Source organism: Ambystoma mexicanum, chromosome 12 (assembly GCF_040938575.1).
Source record: "Ambystoma mexicanum isolate Mex_15411 chromosome 12, UKY_AmexF1_1, whole genome shotgun sequence".
NCBI classification, from domain to species: Eukaryota; Metazoa; Chordata; class Amphibia; order Caudata; family Ambystomatidae; genus Ambystoma; species Ambystoma mexicanum.
In genome coordinates, this window is record NC_090936.1 from 513,299,507 (window position 1) to 513,323,287 (window position 23,781).

Consider the following 23,781-nt stretch of genomic DNA (forward strand, 5'->3'; position numbering starts at 1 on the left):
GAAGTTTTGAGTCCTCTGCAGTAGTAGGTTCACCCATACATCTATCTATAAAAAGATGAGCTGTATCCTCTTTACTAAATACACAGGCTTCTAAGTGCTGCAGGGGTTTCTTTGGAAATAGTTCATTACAATCTGTTATTTAGCTGCTGTACGGTACCTATTTTGCCATTAAGTCCCTATAATTTGGAGCCAACAATAACTGTTGAGGTAATGTCTTTGTCTTAAGCCCAATTATCTCTGTCCTTGTAAAGTGGTGAGGAAATAATCTATAAACTGAGTAATGCATTTATCTGGGTTGTCATTAAATCCCACACTGCCCATGCGCTGTAAACTTTTACTTCAATATCATCCACTACTTTATTAATTTCCCTAGTGGCTTAAGACTGGTCACATTCTGCGAATGTTGTGATGCCCTATTTTCGGCAGAGGATGGATAGTCCTCCCTGTCACTTATATAGCTTACTCTGTTCTTTGGTAAGCGTTTCCTATGGCTTCAAGCCAGCACCATCACTATTCTGTTATTGGGTGAAGAGAGGGTGAGTCTTCTCTCCTGTTTCTTTACTTAAAATGGGCACCCCCTCTTTCTTTCCCCGTGAGTTGTGATCTACAAGCAATAATAAATTAAAATGCACTTTGTTTCTCTAGCAGGCTGTCTACTAGTCGAAGGATCTTGATATCCTGTTGTCCTCGCTGGAGCACTAAGGGTCAAACTGCTGTCCTACATTCTACCTCCTGCAGTTTTTTGTTTACATGTCATGATGGTGCCTGCACTGATGCGGTCGCCTGCAACGCTGCTTCGACTTCTTGCAAGCTGCCCCCACCATGTGTGTCTAGAAGCTGAGCGCTAGGAAGGGGAGGACGACCTCCACCCGATCTGTGGTCACATTGGTACCATAAGTGTTTGCATATGGAGGTTTGACTAGGTTGGCAAACGTCGGTCATCTTTTTAATCCTTGTTTTTCTTTCCCAACCTTTTTATCACACCATTTAAAATGTCTTAATGTATCCCTCCTTTTCACTGTTTCCTTCTTCCATATTGTAGCAACACGATATTGGGCAGCGTAATATTTTTGACATTTTTTAATCCTCAACATTTCCACAACTGCGCCTATTCTCTGCCAGTCAAAAGGCCCAGTAATCAACCACTTGAATGGGTGATCGGTATCATTGTGCCACTGAACATTCAATTTCTTAACCCATAATCCATGTACACTGCTCATAAATACACATTGGGGCAGTCTCTGATTCATCAGGTGGTGAAGGTAAAGAAAGGGCTTTCCACAAGGTTTTAACATTTTAACTTCACTCCCTTGCTCGTCTTTCACTAATGTGCCAAAGAAAACAAGGAGACAAAGGCAGGGTATAGTTGTGAGTTAAAGGAAAAAGATGAGCCAGGTAGATCAGAGTTTAAACCCTTATTAAGCATCCTATGGAGTCCCTAGGGCAACTACCAATCCTGCAAGCAAGAACAAGCACTCTGTGCCTATTACTTAACCGTGGAAACGATTTTCACAACGGAGAACACCGTCCCGAAGCAGATGCTTCAGACTGCGTTTTCAGACATCAGAGTCAAAGCACCAGTTCGAGTCCCTGAGGAAATCTCCTCTTGCTGTGGACCTCTGACAATGCCTGCTCTAACAAAGGATGGAAGAAATCTAATACCCAGACCAGTATACTGGAATCGATATAAAGTTCTCGTTATTAAACGTATGCATCTGCATTTATAGTCCTCATCATGGGCGTACAATAAGAAATTATTGTCGGATGGTGCATCATATTTGCGTCCAACAAGTGTTTAATTAAATGCGTAAATATTTGCTGTTGCAGAGAAAAGTGCATATACATCAGAAAAAGCTTATCAATGGTGTGCCACGCTGTATCTGGGTGGGGCGTGCTGTGATGTCTCCTAGTCTCTGAGAATTCTGTAGCATAAACACCACCATGTCGGAACTGTCGGGACTAGGGGCCTTTTGGTTGTAGCTTCTGAGATTCTATCCTGGGCTACAACCAAAACACCCGGGGCTATATCCCCCTTAGCCCCCCCCTGCAATCCCCACAGCAACGCCTCTGAACAACACCATGTGCCTATCATTGAGAAGGGCTTGCATTCCTAAGAGAGCATGTACATTAAACTGAGCCTTTCCAGATTACACAGTAAATCTTACCAGGGGTCTCACAATTCAGTATATTTCTACAAGGGCGAGCATAGTTTACGAGAGTTGTTGCAACAAAAATAAAACACCCATAATTTACAGCTTCTGACATACAACCCCTCACAAACATTGTTTGGGCCCTATGTAAGTAAGCAGAAGGGCTTTGCCATTTCTATTTTCTTGGTCAGGCTTCAACATGCTCATCATGACACTGGAAGATTCACTAGTTTGACCAACCCTAGGCAGACTCTGCAACCTCTAGGAAGGCTGGACTGGGCTTCTGCTCCCAATAAGGCCATAATGATAATTCCACCCTCAGTTAAATATGCCCATATTTTCCTTCCAGCTTTCCCATATGTAGAATCTGGCATAGGGGAGTAAGTAAGATGGGCTTTGCATGCTGTGTTTTCTTGGGCATGGTTTTCTACATGCCTTGGCTCCCCATGACACTGTGGAAGGCCCAAAGTCTGGACATTAGCACTTTGCACACGTGTCTAGGGTTTTGGTTACCATGACATACATGAAAAACCAAATATTTGGGAGAATTTTCATTTCTGTGCTAATTCCCATCAACCTTGGAGACACCGCTCCCTGCTCTTTTGCTGACTTGGGGCTTGTGATTTTTATCCTCCTGAGTGGGACCTTCTGTATTTTTCCTGACTAGGATTTTTGTGTTGCTGTTTTTTGGAGTCTGAAAAACTGCATAGGCATCTGCTTTTTGTATTGTGACACACAGCACCTTAGTTGCAGTGCCACTGAACTCCATTGGACTTCTCTGAATGTTTAAATACATTTTCTTTGACCTACCGTTCCCAAAAATAGTAAGATAATCCCTGTCTTACATTTTTCTTTGTGGGACCAGCACACACCACCATATGTGGAGTGTGTTAGGCAGAATCCTGTGCAGTTCCCCTGGGGAACACTGCAAAAAGATTAAGACTACAGGAGTAAGCAGTAAACCCAATTGGTAGCAGTCTGTACAACCCAGATTTACCTGGTAGCTGAAGAGTTAGGCAGTATACAGAGGATACACAATAGGGCCAAAAACACAGTAGAACACGCAAACACTGACCACAGCTTTGTATCAAAAGTATATAATTATTTAACACACACTTTAGAAAATACACTAGCACTATTAATCAAAGCAAGTTCAAAACACAATCAGAAAAGTATACACACCTCCCTTAAGAATTATTAGACAAATCTAAGTCAAAACACCACTTTTAATCAAAACAGAGGTGAGCGCGTAACTTAGATGGCACACCAATAATTAAGTAAAAGGGAGAGAAAAAGGCAGGTCATAAAAATAGAACCGTTCCCAACACTTTTAAAAGACCAAAACAAGTTAGTGAAGGCAGAATCTACTGTAGAGCCAAAGTTCATAGGCCAGGCCCACTTTAAATGGAGCAAGGAGAAATGTTCCCAAGATCACACAGTTGCGAAATGCATTCAAGTCTTTCTAGAAATGTTCAAAAGAGGTTGGGGTGGTTCAAAAGATAAAGGTAGAAGGTTTGGGGGCCAACCCAGTTGGAAAGCCAAGGATTTAAGGGTCACCTTGGGCAAACCGAAGAAAGGGGGCCAGGTGGAACACAGTACCTTTAAAGTTGAGGAAGCTCCAACGGTGGCAGTTCTTCCTGGCAGCAGGTGCAGTTTGTGGTTTCGACCAGGGGAAGAGAGGAACTCGTCGAGGAGGAAACTTGGAGTCGTTGCACTGCCCAGGGAAGAAACCAGCCGCGGAGTTCGTCGATTAAAAGGTGCGTTCCTGGTATTCACGGTCACAGTGGTGCAGCTTGGCTATCAGGCCGCCGGGGTGCTTGGCACGGGCGATTCGACCAAGAGACGTCCTGGAAGGTGAAATGGCGAACTGGTTGATCCCACCAGCTCATAGGGAGAAGACTCTTTCAGCAGAAGATCTTCTCTTGTCGTCGGGAAAGGTGGGGAGGTCATTGCAGCAGGGCTCCACCGGTGGTGTTGTCGTTGCAGATGGCTCAGCTTCTCCCCTCTTCGGATTTCTTAGGTCCTGTGGCGACTTCTGAAGTTCCAGTCCCAAAAGCCCTGCTTTTATGCAGAAAAAAACCCATTCAACAGCCTAGCTGTCACTCAAACATGCTAAGTGGTGAGCCGGGCGGCTCACCAGTGGCCCAATCAGAACAGAGTGCGACTTGGGTTGCTAAGGCAACGCAGTCCAGGGTGCCAATTCCCCCACCTGCACATCCTGTGGAACCCAGGCAGAGTGGCACCAGTTGGACGGCTTCTGTGGAGAAGCCCGCCAAAAAGTGGAACAAAGGGCCCGACCTTGGTTGGAGTTACAGAGACCGACACGAACGCCATTTTAGAAGAGAGTTCTGGCAAAAAGACCCAACCAGTAATTTAATATTAAATGAATAAACCGGCGGTATCTTTAACATTGCACCAAAAAGTGGTGCGTTTAAAATCCATGGGAAAATCCCATAGGAAATATTCCGTTTGAATATTTTGCGTGGTAACCACTGCCACTAGCCAGAAACTCGACAAGGGGGGGACTGGTCAGTGCCCCCTTGGAAACAGACCCAGGGGCAATCGAATTAACCCCTTCCAGTACTTCCACAATATGATGGTTTGTACTGGTTCTGTTCACAATTTTGGACTAGTAAAGTCAATGGTGACTTTACATGCCCTGGGAGACAGTAGTCGGTCCCAGGGTATGGAGTCTATGCTTGGGGGTCACTATGACACCCCTGTGTTACTGCACTGAGGGTGCTGTGTAACACACACACAAAAACAGATGATACCCAATGGAGTAAAAAAAAACATAGTCCATAAGCACACAAAAAGTCAGACATACCTCAAATCATGCCTAGGAGTGGGAGGAAAAGAGTCTCACTCTTAGCAGGAGAAAAAAACAAACCCCAAAAATCCAGCAAAGCTGCTGGGGGACTCACTAGGGGAATTCTCCCTAACAGAGTGCTGGGGGGTTACTTAGTAATTCCCTATCCCACTTCTCATCTAACATTTTATGTTACACTAACATACATTTAAATGGCTGGTAGCAGTGGTTTAATTGTACTACTAGTGTGTATTGTTACTGCTGGCTGAACCCTCGGCTGCAGCCATGGGTGACCATTTTCCCAAAATGTCCTCTGTCCTCTGTTTTTAGCATTTTCTGTTTGTTAGTTTCTTTGGGCTTCTACTCTTAGTTGAAGCCGGTTTGTGTCCTTTGTGTTTTTTTGCCTTTGGGGGGGCTTCAGCCCTGAAGCCTGCCCAGGCTCTCGTGTGTCTGGAAAGGCAGGAAGTGAGGGAGGGTCCTGAAACTTTCCTGTCCTTTGTCTCTAGGTGCGCCTGAGTGAAACCCGTCCTGATTAACTGGCTGGCTGTCCTTTCACCCTGCTGTGTGATTGACAGCATAGGCTGTGAATAAATGGGAAATCGCATAAAAAGCAAGGTTTTTGGGACTAGAGGCAGTCGACCACTGGAGAGGAACATCCGAAGATGTGACGAGATGCCAGGAGCACCATTCTGGACCGTGAAGTGCCTGGTGAAGCCCTGCAGCTGTGCTGACCCCGTTTTCATATCGACTGGGAAGACCCGTACGGGACTACTTCCTCCCGTGGGCTGGTGGGACCAACTAGCCTCAAGACAAACTTCCATTTGGCGCATCCCCCGACTCGCTGTGCCTCACCAGCTGCAGAAGCCCAATGCAAGGGCTCCTGTGACCATTGACAAGTGCATTGTCTTGCGAAGTCCGAATCCGTCCAAATCTTCGTGGGCATCCAGAGGACCCTACAGAAGCAGGAAATCTTGATCCAGAGTCCCCTCACCAGAAGAATCCCGGACCAAGGGAGCAAGCTTCTTCCGACCAGAGTTTTCGTTCTTCATTTGACACAGAGGAAAAGGCGGAAAAACACAGAAGTGCCGCTAAAACAAAGGAAATCCATTGCTGAGGAGTCCCTCTCCCGAGTACTGCTGCAGGAGCCCCTTAGAAGTTCTCCCTTTCGTCACCACCAGCAAGGTCCAGGAACAAGGGTCTGCCAAGCTCTAGCAATGAGGAATCCAGCTGGAACATTTTTTCTTCGAATCGCAGGTACTGTGGGGCTTGGGGTGTTCACCTTTTAGCCATAAGTTGTGCTTCCTATCTTGCGAAGTACTTTTTGGAGTTGATCTCAACTCGCCTTCATTGGCCTAACAGCTTGTGCTCTCTACAAAGTAGCTCACTTGAGTTACTGTGATTTCTTCTGAACTTACTAACATTGTCAAGACTTTATCTAAGAAGAAGTGCATCAGAACTATTGACTTTCTTTGTCCATTGACTTTGGCTGTCCTAGCTCCCTAAAGGCATTCCTCTGATCCTACTGGCTTTGGCAGTACTCGTAGGTTATAATTGTTGACACTATTAATGCAGTGATAAAAGTTTACCTGCCTCACTTTAGGAGATTGTAATTGTTTTACAAACTGTTGAAAGTAAGTTCTAAATCTTATTGTAACCTTTCATTCCTTAAACAACTCAATAACTGAATTGGTAACTGAAAATAAGTGCGATATCGACCTTAACTGAAGTCACACCAAGTGCTGAAATATGTGTTGGCATAAGAAAAGTATTCATAAACTTTTCTTGTCTTTGATTGAATGTTACTAGTAAATGACGCTTTTTAAATAACGCTATTTAAACCTTGTGTATATTATAAATATATATATATAACTTTGTGTGTAAGTGTTACTTGGCTACTTGTACTTACTGATTTCAATTGTACAGCTCACATTACCCCTCTTAAGGTAAGCCTGGCTGCTCAGTCACACTACCAACCTGTGTAGTACAGGCCTATATTAAAAGGTGGGTTACCTAATACCAAGCAGATATGTCTTTTGTAGTCCTCAACAGTTGGACTGTACTAATTCTTACCTAACACCAAAAAATTTGAGTTTTATTTTTTGCTCTTTTCAGGGAGCTTTTACAAACCTGGCAATTTCGGATTTCTGACATACAACCCCTCCCAAATGTTGTTGGGGCCTAGGGAGGTAAACGCTTTGCCAGCTTCAGCATGCCCAGGCTCACCATGCTGTAAACTGTTGTCCAACCCCAGGCCTCGAGGGCCGGAAACATTTCGGATTTTCACGATAACCCTCATTAATATTCATGAGGTAGATTTGCATACAATGATTCTAAATGTATGTACATTTTTTTTCTCCTGAATATTGAGGGATATCCTGAAAACCTGTCAGTCTGGCCATTGAGGCCTGGATTTGGTCAACCCAATGTGATTTCCAGACATACCCCCTGCTCCTGTGCAGAGAACACCTCCTCTCCAGCTATCTCTTCTCTTGGTGCTGCGTACCATGATAATTTCGGTCCAATTGTACACATGGCTACTCTTCCTTTTCCTTCTCATGCCTTCCTGTGCATTTATCTATCCCTCGCCCTCATCCCAACTATCTAGCTGACTTTGCTTGACCCTACCACTACTCCATGTTCTATTGTACTCCTCCTTTGCCTCTCTAACAGGCAAAGCGCTTCAAAGCCATAAACTATGGCAGGAGGCGCTACACAAATGCAAGGTAACAGAACAAGAAAAACAAGAGCCTGTTTGGCTCATGAGCAAAACAGTGATTTCTTTACACAGGGCAGGTTAACTATTAAGCATGCTTCTGAATACAAGATAGCTGTGCTTCAGATTAGAAGCATTGTCTACACTCTCTTCTGCCTCCCCCTTTGGTGTCCCCCTTTCATCTCCCACCCCCACCTTCAGTCTCTCCCCCTTGTCTCTCCTCCCTTCCCCTTTTTCATCTCTCCTCCCTTCCCCTTTTTCATCTCTCCTCCCTTCCCCCTTTTCATCTCTCTACTCCCTTCACCCTCCTGGTCTCTCCCCCCAAATGTTCATGGTAATGTCTGAATGCTGGGAAGGTACCAGTGTATGTCCTGGGCACCATCCTGTGAATGTTTGATTGCAGACTGACTCCAGTCAGCTCATGTTTCTCAAAGGAACGCCCCATGCAAGGTGCCTGTCACATTTGTGAGGCAATGCTCTGCTCCTGCTGATGGATTTATTGTTGTGCTGATCTTTGTTTTTCCCCTAAGGGTTACCTGTTACCATTCCAAGTTTGGGCACTTCTCTCAGCTCATTGCCATCTGCCCTGTCTCTGATGCTGCCGATGGGTATTGGGGATCGAGGGGTGATGTGTGGCCTACCAGAAAGAAACTACCCTCTGCCTCCTCCACCCTACCCACATCTTGAGAGCAGTTATTTTCGGCACATTCTGCCTGGTAAGGAAGCAATGCCCTTTTCTTCAATTTATTTTTCCCTGCCATGTTTAGTAAAGAGAACCAGTAGCATTATGACTGATGGGGTGGAGCCAGTGGTCATCCGTGGTGTCATACCATGGCAATGTGTCTTTTCTTTATGTGAATATTTTTCATTCTACAGATGGCCGAAAGTAATTCACAATCTGAGATTTGCAAAGTATTTAAAATGGTCAACAAAACATACATGGAAAACTTAATTTGAGGTCCAATGCACAGTGGGGTTCAGGTACTAGTTAACCAAAGACGTTTTTTGATCATTTATGTTTGGTCAACTCCTTGTAGCCAAGCTATGCACCAAAATCTGGAAGTGTGTTGGGATCTCAAAGAGGGGTCAAATCGGTGTTAAAAGGATAATTGTGATCTATCTTTACATTGTACTTTCTACCTAACCAAAATGCATAGAATTGAATTGCAAGGGAGGACTGTCTAGACCATCCGTCTGCCCATCACTCATGCAACTCCGTAGGTCAAGGTTTGTTTCCATCCCCATCTTTTATCCATTCTGCTATTAGCCGACCTTTGTGATTGGGTTTATATTGTTGCCTCCTTTTACCCTTCTGGAAGTCCATTGTTTGGAAAGCTGCAAAAAGAACGTTTTTGCTGACTTACAAAGGGACCCCTGTTGTATCTGCTGACAAACTGTGTGATCTTGACTAGATCTATGTTAGTAAGGGCTCCTTAGCCTCAACCATTACCTTATAGTTTTGCTTTGGGGACACTAACCAGCCCTTAAAACTACAAGTGCAAGGAAAGAGGGGAAATCCACTCCTAGCTGAGGTGTATTGTATTGTATTGTATGGTATACTGACCTACAGACACTAGTGGAGGGGAAACAAGGTACCTCTTCCTTATTACTCTATGGATGTTTTGTTAGGGCAGTTTTTCTAGAGTCTACCCAAAGGAACCTTATAAAACTATACCTTGGGCAATACAAAAACTCCAACTCTTCGTATAAAGCTGTACCACCTGGTATATTGGTAGCAATGGCAGAGTAGCCAGGCTTATCTTGGGAGGGAGAGCGGGCTGTAGGAAGGTATGAAGAACATTTAGCATACATATTGTCAAAGGAAACACTTATACACTGATGTATTGTAAAAATAATGGTTTATTTTATATATACATGGGTGATGAGAATTCTATAGAAAGGAAGTGCTATTATAAGTCATAAACACAATTCTAAAAACCAACAAAATATGTATGGTAAGTAAACCAAAGTATAAACCATATTTAGAATGGCAATATGCAATTCAAGAGGAGTAAAACCCCATTAGTAGACTTTTAGAATAGCAAACAGCAATTCGAGATAAGCAGACTCTATTGGTAGTAAACTGTTGCTTATTCAGTTTTAGGAATAATATAGGTATACTAACAATGTTACAAGTAAGTACATTACAATACTAAGTAACTTCGGGAATAATACAGTTATCCTACCACAATAGTAAGTAATTTGCAACACATGTAACTTATTCTGTTTCAGGAATATACACAAAAATAACTTTCTAGAATAGTGGAACACAATTCAAAGGTAAGTAAATAACTTTGTATACTTTTCAGAATGGCAGTAAGCAATTCACAGGTAAGAACGGACTTTGTAACACTTGTAACTTATTCTTTTTTAGAGATAACCAGTTACTTGCTATGTGTTAGTATTGTAAGTACTTTGCAGCACTTGTTATGTCTAGTTATATATTTTAGAAGTCCTTCCCTATTCTAGGGCATGACTGTTCTCAGAGGCAGTAGGGGGACACTGGTGGTCCGGTGGCCAACGTGGGTAGGTCAGGATAAGGCACAGAGGCAGGAAAATCAGAGTTCCAGAGGATTTCTTGTCCAACACGTAAGCACAGACTTTAGAGTTTTACAAAGTGTTCAGGGACTTCTTAGAAGGCTCCCTCGATGTGTTCCAGTGCTATGGGAACTTGCAGCAGCAGTCAACAGAAAAGGCTCCCAACAAAGGATTTTTCATGCTTGTCGCAGCTCTGTGGATTTTGCATCTTTTTCAAGGTACCAGATGTGGAACGGTCGTAGTCTGATCGATTTGCCTTGCTATCTTGGTCCAACACTCTAGTGAGGTCCAGCAGGAGTCAACCAAAGTGTCAGCAAGATGCGTTAATGGGAAGATGTTACACAGCACTCAGCCTCAAGGTCCTACCGTATTTGCAGTTTGCAGCCCAGGAAGGTCACAGCTTGTCATGGGATGGCTGGAATTGCAGGACTTCTTAAGACTGATTGGTCGCACCAATGTAAGGGTCAGAGTCGTCTTGTTCAGGGACTCCTCTGTTGCATGGAAAAAGGGGTCAGCCGAGGCAGCGGTTACACAGCAGGCATCTCTGGTCGCTGGAATCCGCTATAGCCGCATTCTCTTCTTCTTCCTTATCGTATTGAGCTCCGGTGGTAGACGTATCTTCAGCTTCCAGATTCAGGCCCATCCAGGAACCCAGACAATCGGCATGGCATGGCTGTACTTTGAGGACAGCCAGCCTCCCAGTTAGGACTGGCTCCAGGCAGGCAGGCAGGCAGACATGCCAGGGGACAAAGGGCTATGGAGTTTTGAAACTCTCCCTCATTTCCTGTCTTCACAAACACTCTGGAGCCTAGGCAGGCTACACAAAGGGTTGTTGCCGAAGACAAAAATCAAACCACGATCACCTCCTCCCACGATGGCTGAAGGACCATGAAAGGACAAGCAAACTAAAATGGCGAATAAAGAACGAAGACCCCATTCTAGAACACGTCGAATTCCACCAGTTATAATTGTAAGCTTGTCACTGTAACAGACATGTTACAGGTGCATTGAGAAAGGGAATACTGTGGATCTCCTCAGCACTCCATGTAAGGTGGGATGTGCTGATATCACAATGGGGATTGTAGAAAGGATACATAGTATCCTTCTACCTTTGAAAAATATTTCACACAAGGAACCCAAGGGAGAAAATAAGGGAAGCCCAAGGGGCACCCCAGCAACACTTCACAGAAAGTGCTGCGTGCTGCAATAGAACAATGCAGATGTCCAAAAAGTTATAGGAAACCATAATTCCACAAATAAAGTATAGAGTCATAAAAAGGACTCCCATAAATAGAGTAAAAGAAATGGTGAGCGGCCAAAAAATATTCCCACTCACTCAGGAACATAGACAAATAATCCACAAGTCCAGCAAAAAATGCTGGGGGTCTTGCAGGTGAGGGAGATTTAGCATAAAAACAAAATGTCACCGTACATGTTTGTCTCATGTTAAGTGAAGCCCAGGTAGGCTTTTGGCACTGTTAGCTTATCTTTACACTTTTTTTGTGTCCATTTTCTTTTTGTTTCTTGTTTCTTTTACTGCGAGGAAGCCATTTTACCACTACAGTGGCCAAAATGGCTAGGCTTGTTGTTTGGGCCAATTTTTTTAAACTCACTGGGACTCATTACAAGTCAGCCGATCCAGAAACAACGGTGGCGGTAAATCTCCTGCCACCGTTGTTTCCGGACCGGCTGATTCCGAGTCCTGCAGGCTGGAGGTGTCACTCCCGCCAGGTCTGACCTGGCGGGAGTAACACCACCCGCCTGCAGGCGGACATGGAAACACCAGCTCTGTCATAGACGGAACCAGTGTTTCCATGGTCCCCATCCCAATGGAGTCATATGGCACTCCATGAGAATGGGGATTTACAGAATTCCACCTCCAGAATTACCGGGTCACTGGGGTTGTAATGCCCTGGTGATTCCGGCAATCACGGAGGCGGAATGGTATTACCGGTCCGACGGCAGCTTACCGGTTTTTCCGGCACGGCTACCGCCGGACTCATAATGAGGCCCACTGTCTTTGTTTGCCATCTTTTTCCCAGGTAGGAAATGATCCTTCTCTTTAGTCTTTGACTGCAGACTAAGTGAGTGAGATTGTTTATCTAGTTTGGGCAAGTGGCTGCAGACAGCCCCAATAAACATTTAAAATCTGGGTGATTACTGTACTAGAGCTGGCTGTTAATGATTAGACAGCTGTGCAGAGTTTGTTGCAGGTCCCCCAATAGGTGGACTGGGGGTCCCGAGCCTGGGTTTCTGTTCATCAGGAGGGGATCTGGAGCTTTCTTTAATGACCTCCGGAAGCGAAGAATATGACCTCAGGAAGCCAGAGAGACAGAAGCTGTTGCTAGGACACCCTTTGTCTAACCCAAAGATTGCAAGGCAAAGCTCTGTGCTTTTCTTCAACAGGTGATCTTTTCCACAGTGCTACTTCTCAAACTGGTGGCCTTAACCTGTTCTAAGTCCTCCATTGCTGTGATTGTTCTCCTGGAGCTCTGAGAAGTTGAGGACTGTAGCTGGCACACTGCATTGTTAATGGGCACTACTCCTTTTCCTGGGCTTCTGTTAGGGAGAATTCTCAGAAATGTGGTAATTCCCTTCTCCCTTAGAGACCCCCAGCACCTTTGCTGGACTTTAGGACTTTTAATATTTAGCCTGGAGAGAGTAAGACCTTTTTCCCACTCTCTCATGTATTTTTCTGTGATTTGAACTCTGTTTCTTTTGGTTTTGGAGTTTGACAAACGCCATAGGCATCATCTTTTTACATTGTGGCAGACAGCACCTTCAGTGCAGCAGCACAGTGAAGTCTTTCAGATTTCCCAAAGGTTTAAATACCTTGTCTTGGATAACTACTGTTTCCTTTTTACTTTTGCAGAGTTGCTTGCAGCTTTGCCCGTCACAAGCCTCCCAGCTTGTGGCCATACAGCGATTTCATTTTCTACAAAGACTTTTAAAACATTGTGTAAGACTTTTTAGCTGCTTGCAAGAAGTGCTTCAGTTCACCTAGACCTTTGCTTAATTAACGTTGGCTGTCCTGGCTCCCTGAAAAACTCTTCGTACCTCCGACTTTGTGCTTTGCCTTTCCCCCAGGAAAGGGTTAATTTACTTTGCATTGGAGGGTTACAAAGTACTTGCATGCTTACGAATATTTGTTAACCTTTGTTTTATTCCCTAAAACCTTTTATTTGACACCAAACTCGGTATTGCTCTAAATGTGCCAGTGATATATTAATGTCCACAGTGTCCTAGTTATTTGCCACCTGAGGGTGTAGGAAGTGTCTGTGTGCCATCCCCAACGGGCATCAACTAATTAATTGCAACTGAGAGTGTGTATTTTGAAGTGTATTTTTGTGTTAACTATATTGCTCCCTTCTAAAGAAGGCTTATTCAACTGAATGTTAAATTAATAAATAATTGTTTAATCAAGAAACGTTGAGTGTAATTGTTTATTTGAATACTTGTTACTGTAAATCTCTGTTACAACCCTACAGCTCACGTTGACCCCTCTTGAGATAAACGTGGCTGCTCAGCTACACTACCAACCCGTGTAGTACAGACTTATACCAAAGGTTGGGTTACCTATTGCCAGTAGGACAAGGTTAGTATAGTCTCCCAAAGGGTACTGCAAACAATCTTGCCTAACAGCTTCACACGGTTATAGGGTTGTGACTCTTGCATTGCACACTCGTTATGGGACCTAGACTCAGTTGCTCTGCCAAGATGAAGAGCCTTACTACAGTCTGAATAAGATTTCCGAGAACCACACCACCGGGCTGGTGCCACCCTCCCCATTGGCAGCAGTGCTCATCTGACTTCCTTTACCAATCAATGCCTGTCTTTTCCCCAGGACCCAGGCGAGCGTCTTTAAAAACCTTATGTTGGTGGCTGGTTTTATTTTGTCTTAACTGCAACTATATTTAGGTTATCAGAATTGGTCCCTAGCAGGCAATACCTGTTATGATACGTTTTAATGCCGCCATATCTGTATGTAATTTATGTACAAGTTCTCTAATATAATTGATTTCTGATGTCATATGAGGGATTTTGTTACACATAGGCTGTGTAGGTGTTATGCAAGGAATTCTAGATTGAACACCTCTGAGACTAGAAGAAGTGTGACTGGTGTTAGGTAAATTCTTTCTAAGGTCCAGCTGGTGTGGGACTTCATAAGGCTTACCTCTGGGTATTAGGGACCCAACTCTTAATATAGGCCTCTACTACACAAGTTGGTAGAGTGGCTGAGCAGCCAGGCTTATCTTAGGAGGGAGTTATATGAGCTGTAGAGCAGTACAATTAAATCCGTTCATACAGGTATCCAAGTAAACACTTAGTTATAGTAAAAGAATATATATAATACAAGCAAATCTAAAGTGCAGCAACTACTAATAGCATTCAATGTGAAATGGAATCAATTAATATAAAATAATAATGCAGATGAGTAACTTTTTCTATGCTTTACATATCCAGCACACAGAGTGACGTCAATTAAGGTCTGTATCAGCACTTATATATATATTTCTGAGGCTTGTGGAATCTGCCTAGATCACATGCTGTGCATAGGCCGACATCTAGTGGAAGCTGCAGAGTATTACAGATGTTTTCGAAACTCGAAAAGAGACGTCAAATAGGGCGTGCCAGTAATACTATCCCTAGTGTGATGTCCTCTGTACCCATGATCCCTCACGCGTGTAGGTCCCTCAGATTGTTTTTTCCGCCATACTAGTCGGACGCATGTGTGCGGAGTTCCTTTTGGCGTAGAGCCTTATCTATATTTCAATTACTCTTACATCTCTTCCTATCCTTGACTCACCGAACGCTGAAGAACGATGCCAGTGATGATCAGATAGACTTCCGTCGAAGACTGCTGTGATGGACCCCAGGCCTTGGAAGGACTCCTCGGGCCTCACCCCAGTCAGTAGGGAAAGTGGTGGGGGAGGATGGATATATATATATATATATATAACATTTTTTTTTCTTTTCTTTTCCTACATATATTCGCCCCGCTGCCATACCTTGACCTTATGGAGAGTGCTCCATTTAAGTTCTGCCCCAAATGTAACAAAAAAGTTCCCCTGGGTGGATAAACCTACTGTTTGCAATTTGTGTCTCCCTCGGGACCACTTTGAGGCATCTTCTCGGGCCTGCCGACTATTTAAGCCTAAAACCCTAAATGACCGCTCCACTAATCGCTGGGCCCACCACGCCAGGCAGCTTGAAACATTGGACGTAGAGAGAACATTCAGCGATGACAGCAATGCCGCCGAATCGGACGGTGAGGGCGACAGGGCGGCTTCAGCTACCCAGGCGCAGACCCCGACCCCATAGGACTAGCCGGCGGCCATGTTGTGGGTACCACACCTGGCGGCAAAAGTGTAACACGTACATCCACCACCAAGCACATTAGCCCCAGGCGAGTGTCGACACTGGTGTCGAGCGATCGGCAACGGTCGACACTTAGAGAGCGGGCCACCGAATCCTTGTCCTCTTGGCGTTCGCGATCGTCTCCCGACAAGGCACACCCGTCCTCGGACGGAAAAGGTGTCGTCCATTAAACCACCGCCGAGACCCGGTCGTCCGACGACGACACTGTGTCTCGACCCACTACCGAAACTGGACACTCTGCGTCTAAACCTACACCCGAAATTCGATGCTCCTCGTTGGATGACACCTCCGAGAGTCGACCCGATGCGTCGGACCAAGCAAAAGGCCCCAAAAAGTCTAGTAAGACCACTTCTAGCCATGGGGGAGAGGGGGTGGTAAGCACCTCAAAAAGTAATCTAAAGATACCCACACTCCTAAGGAGAAGCATAGGGAGGACAAGGCTGCTAAAAAATTAAAAGAATCTCGGTCAGCCCCCGAGACCAAAGTTGCACCTCCCACAGATGAGGACATGGGCCTTACCCCTCATTCTGTTATTATACCAAGTTCCAAAGAATGGAGCTCTCGGGATATAGACAGAGTAATGAAAAGGATGACCTTTATGGCAGATTTTTGTGAAAAAGATCCAAACTATTTTCAGTTATAGGAAAACCCCTCCCACCTCAGCTCCTTCTGGTTCCAGGGCCACTCCTGTGTCTCCTCAACCCGCTCCTAAGAGGGCTCGCTCTGATACTCCCTTTCAGGACTTAGTCATAGACCCCTTTGTAGTGGAGCCCTATTACCCAAATTCTTACCATGAATAACCTGACCCTCAATTCAAGGAGGAACAGGCTGCAGACCCTTACTACAACGGGGATGATGAGGACCAGTAGGCTGAAGATGAGGCTGCCTCCTGAAAACTAATTTCGACGCAGCTGATAATGCCGGTAGAATAATCGCTGAAGGTACGATCATTAAGAGGCATGCATGGTTAAGACAATCGGGATTCAAGCCGGAACCTCCGGTGACACTGATAGACATGCCGGTCGAGTCTAACGTATTATTCGGCAAATCCGTCGAAGATGCACTCCAAACGGCGAAAGGTGAGTATGACACCTTAAAATCCCTTGGTCAACTCACCAACAAACCCTCTGGACAGAGGGGAAACAGTAATTTCTGCTGCTTTCGAGGCCAAAATTCCCAGAGAGGGTCAAACTATAGCCAAAACCAGGGCTCATTGTGGGGGAATTACCAGTCACAATCTTCCCAGGGCTACCCAAGAGGCAGCCCCGCTAGAGGTGGTACACCAAATGCCAAACAGTGACATTCCACTTCAGGTCCCCTCCCATGCATCCCCAGTAGTGGGGCGCATTACCAACTTCACCAACGCATGGGAGAGGATCACCTCGGACAGATGGGTGCTGTCCAGTGTCCGGAGGCTACTGCATCGAATTACTAGAGCGCCCCCACGACCATCCTCCATGACGGAAAGTACACTCGCAGGAACATCAGAAAACCCTCCTCGAGAAGATCACAACTCTGCTATCAAAGGACGCCATAGAGGTCATCCCGGCAAATCAGGTAAACGGGTATTTATTCAACCTACTTCCTTGTGCCAAAGAAAGATCTCCCAATGCACCCAATTTTAGATTTGCGCCCTGCAAACAAGTATGTCAAACCACAAAAGTTCTGCATGACTACGCTACAAGAGGTAATCCCCCTACTAAAAAAGGGGGATTACATGGCAACACTGGATATGAAAGATGCCTATTTTCATATTTCAAGGTTCCCAGCGCACAGCAGATTCTTCAGTTTCAAGATAGCGAACCAGCACTACAAATTCAAGGTGCTGCCCTTCGGAATAGCCTTGGCTCCAAGGGTATTCACCAAGGTACTGGTGGTGGTGGCAGCACACCTGCGCAGGGAGGCAATCACAGTATACCCTTGCCTGGATGACTGGCTCATTACAGGGGAGTCCCCCTTAATTTGCAGACAAAACATCCAAAGAACCATCAACCTCCTCTTTCAATTGGGCTTCTCCATCAACGAGAAAAAGTCCAGCCTCGTGCCAAGCACCTCCAAACAGTTCCTATGAGCTGTCCTAAATACTCAAGATGGGTTGGCCTTTCCGTCAGAGGAAATAATCGAAATTTGTTGCTGCAAATTCCTCAATATCAATAAGCCGGTCGGCGAATAAGGTTGCGCAAAGCAGTACGTTTGCTAGGCATGATGGCGTCTTGCATTTACCTGGTTCCCCATGCGCGCCTGCGCATGCGACCCATGCAGGAGTGGTTGGCGAAACAGTAGTCTCAGGCAAGTCCGTGGTCAGTGGGATGATCTAGTGGTCGTTTCGCCAACACTAGTACAGAATCTTCGCTGGTGGACGAGAGATAGTCTTACAAAAGGGAAAACCCTTCTACGACCCAGAGGTTCATGCCGCCGTCACAACAGATGCCTCCTTAACAGGGAGGGTGGCTCACTACCTTCACCACACAGCTCAGGGTCTCTGGTCTTGCAAGGTTGCTCAGAACCACATCAATCTGCTGGAACTTGTAGCAGTATTCCGAGTGCTTCGGGCATTTGAACCCCTCTTATCGAACCAGTCAGTGCAGTTCCTTACGGACAGCACAACTGCCATGTTTTACATAAACAGGAGGGGCACTCGTTCTCAAAATCTGTCCATGCTCGCCCAACAAATTTGGAAATGTGCACTCAAACGGAAGATTTAACTGTCAGCCCAACATGTTCCAGGGGAACTCAACTCACGAGCAGAGATCCCCTTCCAGAGGAACACAAATGGTGACTACACAAAGACGTCGTACAACACCTCTTCTCTCAGTGGGGTTTCCCCACAATAGACCTATTCGCCACAAGCGAAAACAGTCGATGCCCAGGTTTCGCGTCCAGGTTCCCCCATCCAGGCTCCAAGGGGAACGCCCTATGGATGAACTGGTCAGGCATATTTGCCTACGCTTTTCCACCAACCCCTCTAATGAGGAAGGTGGTGAATAAGATACACAAGGAACCGATGACGCTTATCCTAGTTGCTCCAATGTGGGCAAGACAACCATGGTATCCACATCTGCGCAAACTGACGATGTGCGATCCCATCAAACTCCCGTGCTAGTACAACCTACTCACTCAGCACGAGGGACTAACAGTGCACCCGCAGCCACACTCAATGAACTTGGCAGCATGGCTCATGGGGTCATAGAGTTCGGACATCTCAACCTGCCACAGAGATGCATGGATATCTTGAAAGAATCAAGAAAATGGAGAAGATTCGTAATTTGGTGCCAGACTAAATAAATCAACCCCATAGAATGTACTCCATCACACATTCTAACTTCATTTGCTAGATGCAGGGTTAGTATTTAACTCCCTAAAGGTCCAGCTGGCGGCTTTGTCAGCCTACACAACCTCTCACAATAAGGTCTCATGATGGAAAGTACCAAAGCATTTATGGAAGGGGTAAAGAGACTCCACACTTCAATTTCTAACCCGCCGCCAGGGTGGAACCTCAATGTGGTACTCGCTAAGCTCATGGGACCACCTTTCGAGACCATGTACAAATGTAGTCTCAAACACCTGATTTATAAAACTGCCTTCTTAGTGGCTATAACTTCCGTAAGAAGGGTCATTGAAATTCAAGTGTCAGTGCAGGATCCTTTCTTTGTTGTACACAAAGACAAGCTGGTTTCACGTACCCACCCTAAATTAATCTCCAAATTTCATGTAAACCAGTCAATTGAGCTACCGGCTTTCTTCCAAGAACCCAAAAGCTCACCTGAGGTAAAACTTGACACACTAGATGTGAGGAGAGCAGTCCTCTACTACATAGACGAGACCAGACCGCTAAGGAAAACAGATCAATCAATTGTTTGTCACCATAGCGCCAGGCAGAGAAGGTGACCGCATTTCTAAGAATGCCATCTCTAGGTGGATAGTCAGATTTATCCAACTGTGCTATTCCCTATCAGATAAAACACTGCCTTTTACTCGCAGGGCTCACTCCACAAGAGGTACAGGAGCCACTCTGGCCTTCATTGCAAATGTCTGCTTAGACAGTATTTGCAAAGCAGCTACATGGAGCTCTGCACATACCTTCACTCAGCACTACTGCATTGACCCTCATTCCAAGACAGATACGCAACTGGGACAAGCGGTTCTAAGACATTTATTCGCTCATGAACCTTCTCACATCCCACCTCCTCCTTCGACTGCTCGCTAATCTATGCACAGCATGTGATCTAAGCAGATTCCACAAGCCTCAGAAGGGATACATTACTCACCGTAATCGTATTTCTGCTGCTTGTATCTGCTTAGATTCACATGTTCCCGCCCTTCCTCCCCTCTGAGAGAAGGCGCATAAACTTGTGAGCTTGTCTATCGTATCTGCTTGAATACTTCAGTACTCACGCTACTCCTCATGCAACCTCTTGTCAGAAAAATACAATCTGAGGGACCTACATGCGCGAGGGACCATGGGTACAGGGGACGTCACACTAGGGATAGTATTACTGTCACGCCCTATTCGACGTCCCTTTTCGAGTTTCGAAAACAACAACTGTAATACTCTGCAGCTTTCACTAGATGTCGGCCTATGCACTATATGTGAATCTAAGCACATACAAGCTTCAGAAATACGATTACGGTGAGTAATGTATGCCATATATAAATCACCTTTGCAAAATTGTGATGGGAGGGAAAGTTTCAAAATTAGGTAGAACACAACTAGCAAAGTTAGGTAGAACACAACTCCCAGAGGGATATAGGCAGTCTATTTCCTAGCAATACGTGTTCACAATTAAAACCCATGGAGGAACCAGCATTGCCAAAGCCAATGGGATCAAGAAGATGGACAGCTCCAGTTCTGATGAAGATCTTCAGAAAAAAGTTACTTAACCAGTCAGTGGTTCTTAAAGAAACACAGCTCAAAGGGAGCCTACCTGATAGTGCACAAACTGCGAGGCCTGCAGAGAAGAGTTGAGGTCAACTCTCAATTGAAGAAAACAGCACTTCCCAAGCCCAGGCAGTACCGAATCTGGCATAAGGTAATTGCAACCCAAGCCCCACAGTATCTTGAAAGGGAAGAAGAAATTGTAGCTGGCTACTTTCTAGATACAGTGCTGCAGAACCTGATTCCTGCTCCTTGGTCATGGTGATGAAAGGGTGGGGGGCTGTTTCTGCACAAGCACTCTGGAGAAGGGGTCGGCAGCAATCTGTTCTGCTCACTCCAGCGGCTTTGTGGTTTTCGGCACCTTTTTCTTAGCGCCAAGAAGAAATTAATATCGCTAGTTGGATACTCTTCAATTACTCGGTCCTGAACTCTGGTGAGAGGACTTTAGGTGAAGAATTCCTGCCTCTGGAGGTCCACACTGATGCCTGCAAAGTTTCAGCCGGGTTCAAGCTTCGGAAGATGATGCAGTCTCTATAATGGTTCAAGTACCCCGGGTATTGGGATTCTGCAGCCTAGGAAAGTCGCAGCAAGCCAGGGGATGCCCAAAATGAAGAGTCTTGAGGCTAAGGGAGGAAGTTGTCCTTTGGTGTGTGGGGGGGGCGGAGGGGGATCTTCCCAGTCAATGTGAAAATGGGGTCAGCACAGCTGCAAGGCTTCCCTGGTGCTTTTGCAGTGCTGGAAGGTGCTGCTCGCGTCTCTGCTCGTCTTCTGCTTTGGAATCCTTGTTCCAGTGGTCGACTCTGCCTGTGGTCCCAAAATCCTCAGCTTTTATGCTGGAACCCATTCATTCACACTCATAGAACTGTCAATCACCTGGAGGTTGGCCGTCCTCCAGGACAGCCAGCTGCCCAGTTAGAACTGTTTTCAGCCAGGCATACATACAAAGGACAGTGAGGTTTCAGGCTCCCCCCTCGCTTCCTGCCTTCCCAGACACATTTGAGCCTGTGCAGGTTTCAGGGTTTCAGCCCGCCAAAGGCAAAACGCACAAAGGACTCAAATCTACTCTAAAGGATTGAAGAAAAGCCCTGAAGGAACTGACAAAAGAAAAATGGCGAAAAAAGCAGATGGGCCATTTTGAGAAAATGGTCACCCATGGGTGCTGTAATGCAGCTGAGAAATCAGCTTGCCATTAACCTGCACAGAAGGTTGTAAAAAGTAACCACTGCCACCAGCCCTTGAAGTTAGTGAGTTGTAACAAAAAGTTACATAAGTGAGAGGAGGAGTTGCAAGGTAACCCCCAGCACCCCACACAGGGTAGTGTGTTGGACCCACAAAAGAAAAGGTAAGTAAGATAAAAGTTACCTTACTATTCTTGGGAACTGTATTTCTCAAATGAAAATGTATTTAAACATAAAGAGAAGTCCAATTGACCTTTCATTGACACTGCACATAGGGTGCTGGGTCTCACAAAGCAAAAGGAAGATGCTTGTTTTAAACATATGGAGTTTACCAGACTACCTAAAACAGTAAAAAATAAAAATCCCAGTCATAGAAAAAGAATGAGTGAGTGGCAATAAGTTCTATTCACTTAGGAGATTTAAAATCAAAAAAGTCCAGAGTCCGGCAAAAGTGCTGAGGGTCTCTCGGGGTTAAAGGGAATTAGCACGGAAACTGAAAATTCTCCCTAACAACTCTGGGTATCATTGGATGCGCGCTCTCCATTATTAAATCTATTTGAGCGCAGAATTATAGGGTTAATTAAGCAGTCTAGTAGCTCCTCTTGGGTAATGCAACTAATGTTGGCATCCTCCTGTGATGTCAGGATTGGTTATTTTATTGATCTTTTTCAATTAATGTTTTGTTTATGGTGGGTTTTGTACTTGGTTTGCCACTGCGATAGAAATCCATGGCTCACATTTTCCCTCTTTCTTGGTGAGTTGGCAGTTGAATTTTGCAAAACTGATTTCTTGATCTGTCATACTAGGTTGATTGTTATGGCTATCAAACTTTGTACCGCTAAGGTCTGTTAATGGTTTGTTTGGTTGAGGGCAGTGGCCCACTGGGTTTACGTTTAATTGGGGATCTTACCTTTCCCTCTTACTCTATTTTTATTACACTGGTCATTTAATACTTTATCACCCAAGTCGCTGATGATGATAATATATTAATTCAAATAGTAGCATCATTAATAGGAGCAATGACTTTAGCCATTTATTTACACAATTTTCCACAAGGTGAGGTGCCAGCCACTGCCTTCCTTTTTCTTTCAGAACGGGAGGAAGAAGGCTACATATATCATACAGATTGTATGACAGAAATGAGTTCTGTTGTAAAATATAAAGTGTCAGTGCAAAACAGAGCTTAAAGTGCACCTGTGCAAGTAAAAATTCCTGTATTAAAGCTTAAAATGCCAAAAGGTGAACAATTGCAATACATATATATACAACATATACCAATTCAAAAATTAAAGGTAAGGTGGTCGGAACACCCTAATGGTGAAGTCTGACACCCTGCCTCAACCACCCTTATCGTTACAAGCTGAGAGAGCTACTGCTGGGGAGCTCAATACCAGTACTAATGCAATCAACTACTTCAATCAATATGACCCAATGATCGTCACCAGTGGATCCTCTGGAGGTGGGTTTGCCAGTTGCCTCCAGTCCTTGCTACCACTCCTAATCCTGGACTTGTGTGAATAGTCTTAAATGACAGCAGCATGGCGGCAGACAGTCCATTCAAGGGGGAAAGGCTACAGAGGCCCAACCAAAGCAATAAGTTGCACCTGCTACCTCCTTTAGGGCCCAGTTTTTTTGCCTCTCCAAGCATTTGTACAACTCAACGGTCTCTGCCTTTCCAGGCACTGGTGTTGCTGTCTGGTTGAGAAGGGTCATACCACTTTCTTTCCTTCTGTTAGGCAGTGTTGGGTAGGATTTTCATATTTGTGATAAATCTTCCTGATTTATGTGAAAAACCAGAGGGTGGTTCATAACCTAGTCCCGGGGATCCCTTACTCTGGTGGCCAAGGAAGGGCCATCACTGGGGTGGACAAGCGAGAGAGGATCACCTGGGTGCGGGGTCCTCGGAGTGAGGGAGAAGCACCCAATGCTGAGACACAGTATTCCCCTTTTTCCACAACCCGTCTAACGCCTATCCCCATTTATGTTATGGGAAACTACAACTCCCAGAATTCCTCCCCAATTTACCTTGACAAATGTACTGCACCAAAGAAGATGAGTACTGAGGTTAGAAGGATTCACTACCTTGACCTGCATTGGCCCTGTCCCTATAATGAGACCAGGCAGAGTCAGGCATGTAG

The 23,781-nt window shown here is 45.2% G+C and overlaps 1 protein-coding gene across 5 annotated transcripts in view; it reads left to right on the forward strand.

The window, feature by feature from the left end:
- PRDM4 (PR/SET domain 4) overlaps window positions 1-23,781 on the forward strand; it is a 617,560-nt gene that overhangs the window by 176,660 nt on the left and 417,119 nt on the right. For all 5 annotated transcript variants that reach the window (XM_069628794.1, XM_069628793.1, XM_069628795.1 and 2 more), the window contains one exon: window positions 8,203-8,388. In XM_069628794.1, coding sequence (XP_069484895.1) covers window positions 8,203-8,388 — 186 coding nt within the window. The remainder of the gene's footprint in view (window positions 1-8,202; window positions 8,389-23,781) is intronic.